General features: G+C 43.9%; 1 protein-coding gene across 1 annotated transcript; it reads right to left on the reverse strand.

Annotated features, from left to right (window-relative positions):
• Positions 1-499: 499 nt before the first annotated feature.
• On the reverse strand, positions 500-5,916 carry LOC117447159 (lumican). Its single transcript, XM_034083813.2, has 5 exons — positions 5,804-5,916; positions 4,073-4,399; positions 3,581-3,905; positions 3,053-3,370; positions 500-1,151 (listed from the first exon to the last, which is right to left on the reverse strand). The coding sequence occupies exons 2-5, from the start codon at positions 4,376-4,378 to the stop codon at positions 1,000-1,002; spliced, it is 1,101 nt and encodes a 366-aa protein (XP_033939704.1). The 5' UTR covers positions 4,379-4,399; positions 5,804-5,916; the 3' UTR covers positions 500-999.
• Positions 5,917-6,440: the final 524 nt, after the last annotated feature.

Raw genomic sequence — 6,440 nt, forward strand, 5'->3', positions numbered from 1 at the left:
GACATTTGTGCAGCAGCGAACTGGTCCTCGCCTCTCACTTTTGTCCGCTTTTACAGGCTAGATGTCTCTGCTCCTAGTGTGGCCCGAGCAGTGCTGGGCACCTTGTTGAGACAGGGTTCTACCTGTTAAGTTCTGGTTGTTTTTGGTGATTTTCGAGATAAGCATGTCTAGCAATACAGGAGTTTCAATATCCCATAGTCAGACATTGAACGGAGTGTTATGAATGAGAACTATAGGTTACTTACGTAACCCCAGCACTCAGAGTAACATGAAGTGAGATGTCTCACCAGACGGCCCTTCTTGCTATGGCGAAGCGAGAAGAGGTGCTTATTTTGAATGACGCTGCGATGTAGCGCAAGCTCCTTAAAGGGTGGGTGGATTCCCTGACGTAGACGTCAAGATCACCATCAGGATTGGTGTAATGAGATTGATGCTTCTGTTTGCATACGCGTTGAGGCACATCCCATAGTGAGACATCTCACTTAATGTTACTCTGAAACTGGGGTTACGTAAGTAACCTATAGGTTGCCTTCCTGTCACCGAGAATGACAAAGATCCTCAGTAAAGCACAAGCCCATGTTTCTCACTGCATTGTAAGTACAACTTATTAAAAAGATCAGTTCAATGCAACTAATGTCGTCTTAGTGTTATTGCATGATGTTAAAATTGGTTTGCCATGAATTTAGTGATGGATTGTAAACATTTGAAATGTAGCATTTAAGTGTTTCTCAGTTACAAGGTTGTTGTTTTAATAAATCAGACACTGATGGTGCAGCACTGTACTGTACCTCTTTATATAGGCATTTTTTTCTTTAACAAATAGTTTTTGCACTGATCAGGGGGTACTTGGCTGAATTATTTTTTCAAAGGGGGTACATTATTGAAAAGAGTTTGAGAACCACTGCCTTAGTTGATCAAAAAGATGAGTCACATTTCTTTATGAATGAATTCGGCCAATTTCATACAGTAACTCATTCGGTTGCATGTTGAGAAGGTGGATCAAATGTAAATACTTTCAAGCACTCGCAGGCAGAAAACCCAGTCGGATGGCAGCTGATGGTGGGACATTTTGTTTCCATCCAATCGTAAGACCTTTATCCTGGAGTAGGAAAGAGGTCCCACCTCTCTGCAGAAACTGGTCACGTTGAACTCTGTTGTGAACAGAAAAAAAGACAGGAATTTTCCAACATATACAGAACATATGGTATTATTAGAGACTCATTAATCACCAAAGTGACAGCTAAATGCTTGTCAAAGCTCTGCACATAGTAAATCAGTCAAGCAAGCTATGATTTGACATCATATACATGTGTTCATCGTGAATTATACAGATAAAGCACTTCCTGTGAAGATTGCCTTATCATATAAGGTTTATCAGTCTGCTTTTCGTAGAGTCTTCATTTCCTGAGAGTCTAGCAGGTGCCACAGTGAAAACGGAGGATGAGGAAACCACAATGCCTTCTTCTGCTTTCTCGCTTCATTTCAGTTGTAGGGCCTCCCTCGGGGCTCAGGCTGTAAGCTTTGGCAGACAAGGAACTTGGTAGCTGTCTCGCTGCTAGCTATAACGGTGAGGTGAGTTTTTGTGAAAGTGTTTTGCCGTCTGAATGTCCCATTATTACACGGCCCTGGCTGTCTGAAGCTTGACAGGTCCAGAACACTTTCACTTCACGCACACATCAGGATAGTCTTGTAGGCCAATGTGGCTAAAAGACTGCCGCAATGTTATTAGAGTCCTCCTATGGCCAAAAAAAAGCCATTGATGGGGAGCAGAGAGAGAGAGAGAGAGAGAGAGAGAGAGAGAGAGAGAGAGAGAGAGAGAGAGAGAGAGAGAGAGAGAGAGGAGAGAGAGAGAGAGAGAGAGAGAGACAAGTGAGACTGAGAGAGACAAGTGAGACTGAGACAGAGATGCACTTCCTCCTGAAGTGCCAAACATTCAACGAAGTAAGGAGCATTTATTGGAACAAGTTGAACTCTGTAATCCCAGGTTTCAAGGAGGTTGATGACCTCTCAAGACTGAGAGTACTCCTAGGAGAAGGAGACAAGGCACATCTTGCTGCCCAATATGTATACACATGCCACAACCAGAGGGACAGTGAATGACACACACACACACACACACACACACACACACACACACACACACACACACACACACACACACACACACACACACACACACACACACACACACACACACACACACACACACACACACACACACACACACACACACACACACACACACACCACACACACACACACACACACACACACACACACACACACACACACACACACACACACACACACACACTCACACACACACACATTTGAAATGTATGTTAATGGTGTTAATTATTTTGTCTTGTGATGCTTTGGCAACATTGTTTAATTTAACTTTCATGCCAATAAAGCCCCATTGAATTGAATTGAGAGAGAGAGAGAGAGAGAGAGAGAGAGAGAGAGAGAGAGAGAGAGAGAGAGAGAGAGGTGGGGGAGGAAAGAGGAGACGATCAAGAGGGGAACAGCATGTGCTTCTGGCTCGTCTGGCACTCTTCCCTCTGAATCCATCGCAGATGTTTTCATACCACTCTGCTCTCTTCTTCGCTAACCTACTTTCCCCCCATATCACCACCCAATATTCCCTCCACCCTCTTCTTGCTTTTTCTCTTACAATGTCTCATAGTTCCCTCCCTTGTTTTTATTCTCTCCCTATCTTCCATCTCCGACTCTCCTCAGCAACACCAGCCCCTCTTGTTCGAATGCTGTGGCCCGCCCAGCTGTGTTGAGGTGCTGCGACTTCACGTCACGTTTTCCACATTTTTGCTTCTCCCTCACAGCATGGTTTGGGTGTTTCACCTCAACAGGTGGTCAGCCACATAACTCAGTTATACTTTACTTCACTGTCCCAAGATGTGAGTGCTTTTTGGAATTGTAAAAGGTAGGAATGTGTTTACACCTGTGGGAAATTAGAGTTTCACAGACGTGAAGTCAGTGACTCTGTTACAATAACAGTTTGAAAGGTGATTGCATTTGTATGTGTGCACCTCACCTTGTATTTCATTGGCCTCCAGGTAGAGGTACATCAGGGTGGTGGGGACTGTGGGAACTGTTTTTAGTTTGTTGTAAGAGAGGTCCAGTTCCACCAAGCTGGGGAAATTGAAGACCTCCTGGTGGATGACGCCGCTACGCAGACTACAGTTACTCAGACGAAGGTACTTAAGGTTGAAAAATCCCACAAAACTGTCTTCATTCAGCGCAGAGAGCGTGTTATTGGATAGATAGAGCTGCTCGACAGAAGGAGACAGATGTCTGGGGACAGCGGAGAATAAATTACTACTGAGGTCCAGCAGGTTCAGACTGACCAGACCTGTATGAAGAGGGTAAAAACACATAAGCACACAAAGATTACTAATGACTAATTTGAATGAAAGAGAGAAGAAATGTAAGCAAATTATAATTGCCAATATTATTAAGTGTTACATTTCATGGTTTGATTCCATTTAATGTTTGTCTACTGTGTTCCTTGCAAAACCTCTCTTCTTTTCTGCATGCATAAAGGAAGGAAGCTACACCTTACCTTTAAAGTCTCCCTCTGTGATGGTTCGCAGTTTGTTTCCCTGCAGCAGAAGCAGTGTCAGGTTGTGCAGGTTCTTTAAAGCTCCAGGACTGATGCTGCTGATTTGGTTGTGGGCCAGTCGCAGCTGCTTGAGTCCAGCTGGTAGAGCGCTGGGCACTGATCTCAGGTGGTTGTGGTTGGCAAAAAGGTAACACAGCTCGGTCTGGTTCTGCAGCCCGATCTGGCCCAGTGTGTCGCTCTGCAGCTGGTTGTGATCCAGGATGAGCCAGCGTAGATCAGTAACGTTGGCCAGAAAAGAGGAGGACAGGGACGAGATGTTGTTACCCTGAAAAAAACAAAAAATACTTTGATGTAACGCAGTTAAAATCAAATGTTTACAGTAAAGTTCAGTGTTGGTCAGCCGCTGTGTGAAGTGTACAATGTGAACAGGAAATTAAAAACCCCGGAGGGTTAGTGGTAGTAGGGACAACACAAGCCCAGTGTTTGTTTTACCTGTAGAAACAAGTATTGAGTCCTCTCCGGCAGGTGGTCAGGGGTGTCTGCCAGGCCTCTGTGGTCGCAGTAGAGCGCTGTGGGCCACTGGAGGGGGCAGTCACACTGCTGAGGGCAGGACTGGGGGTTGTTGGCTCTCAGCCAGGCTGAGTCCAGCCGTCCCTGCAGGCTTATCACACTTGGCTCCCCTAGCAGGCGATTAATCCAGAGAGGAACACCTCCGTAGTCCATGTGAACTTCAATAGTGGCTGAGGCAATGTTAAAAACACACAGTAGCACCAACATGGCACAGCACAGGAGAGCCATGGAAACGTCAGATATTAAAACCTGCAAATAAACATACACATAAAGTTTCTTTAAAACATAAACACATTTTACAAAAGACAACAATGAGCAAAGTATAATGTTGTTTAAAGTTGTATACTTTATTTGTTGTGCCTCTAAGAGCTTGGTCAAGTCTTAAAAACGTACCAAAATGATATCGGGTTTTGGCATTTGCACGGGAACATTTTAAACAGAAAGCCTGCTCATTGAGTTTGGGATGGGCTCCAAGTCAAGGAAGGTCTATTAACCCTGGGATTTTGGAGCTTGACCCATACTTCCTCTGCAGCATCAGTTTTGACCTTTCATTTTTACACATGGTGGTCGAGTCGCTTTTTTTGTTTTTGCCGGTTGCTTGCTGAGTGAAATGACCCGGAAGTATTTAGGTGCCAGCCATGATAAGAGCTGTTGAATGCTCCACTGTAATCTCCTTTGATATGCAGGACCCTTTGCTAAAATAGGAGAACATACTGTCCTACAATTGGACTGTCAATACCATTCTTATGAATTTTCATTTACACACCATTTCATTTTACATCTAAATTGGAACAGAGATATCACAGAGGATAAATCCAAATAACCAAATGTTTTTTTGACTCACAATGTCCTTTAATCTGTCTTTTGCAAGTGCCCCAACTTGGGTTGAAGTACTACATTGGTCAGTTGTGCCTTTAAGAAATTATGCAAACTGTAAGCTTTTGTAGTTAAGATGAACAAATATTTCAGAGTGAGCCCATAAAACATATTTTCACAGAAGCCCCTCTTCACGAATGAAATGAAAAAGAATTGCATTGTACTGTTCGATGTGAAGCACAAATGGAGATGACTGCTTTTGCACACAGAATTCAAACTGCTGCATATGAGAGGGAAGAAGAATACAATTGTTTCCACTGCATGCACAGCTGTAGATGATTACGGTAATAGCCACAAAGTTGACAGCCACAGAAGCACACACTCACACACACACACACACACACACACACACACACACACACACACACACACACACACACACACACACACACACACACACACACACACACACACACACACACACACACACACACACACACACACACACACACACACACACACACACACACACACACACACACACACACACACAGACTCCCAGTTACTGTATGACATAGCAGCTAGTGAAACCTGTTTGCATCATCAAAACGTTTGACTTTATCAGCATGTTTGCAATGTTCCACTTTACCTTTCTTACCTTCAGCAGTCTTTACAGTACATGCTAAAACGGTTTCCCAGAGATACACACGGTTATGCAATCATGCCTCATCAAGCCAGCGTTAAGTAAACAGACACACAATGTGGATTAGATCATTTCCAGTTCTGCCTGCCAGAGAGGAAATGGAGTGACATGAGAAATCAATAACAGACACTTACCTGTTTGACCAGGAGCTACTGAACGGAGACAAGTTGTCTTGAATTCCCAATGAAGCCCACGGGAGCTGCAGGAAAATATGTGTGTGTGTGTTAATGCGTCGGCATGTGTGTGTGTGTGTGAAGTTACTGGCAGTGTTTACCCACTGTCTGATACATTCCTCTTCTTCAAACGCTGCCCATAACCCTAACCCTCCTCCATGATATCCCCCTGCCTTCTACCAGCCCTTTGTAATAGCTAAACCTGCAACATTTGGTGGCAATGTGTTTGCTTGTACCCTGCAAATAAATTGCATACAAAGAAGAAGGAAAAGAAGAAAAAATATGACCTGATAATTGCAAGTGGGATTGTATTCTGATGGTAAATATGAGAACATTTTGATCAGCATTCAAGTATATCTCCCTAAGTGTGTGTGTGTGTGTGTGTGTGTGTGTGTGTGTGTGTGTGTGTGTGTGTGTGTGTGTGTGTGTGTGTGTGTGTGTGTGTGTGTGTGTGTGTGTGTGTGTGTGTGTGTGTGTGTGTGTGTGTGTGTGTGACATTGGGTCTAGTATGTGTTCTGCTTGGAGGAATTCAAACCTCAAAGTACCTGGGGAGCCAAGGAGACCATTTTGTGTGTGTTAGTGTGTATCTTTGTATTTG

Source organism: Pseudochaenichthys georgianus, chromosome 5, assembly GCF_902827115.2.
Source record: "Pseudochaenichthys georgianus chromosome 5, fPseGeo1.2, whole genome shotgun sequence".
Lineage (NCBI taxonomy): Eukaryota > Metazoa > Chordata > Actinopteri > Perciformes > Channichthyidae > Pseudochaenichthys > Pseudochaenichthys georgianus.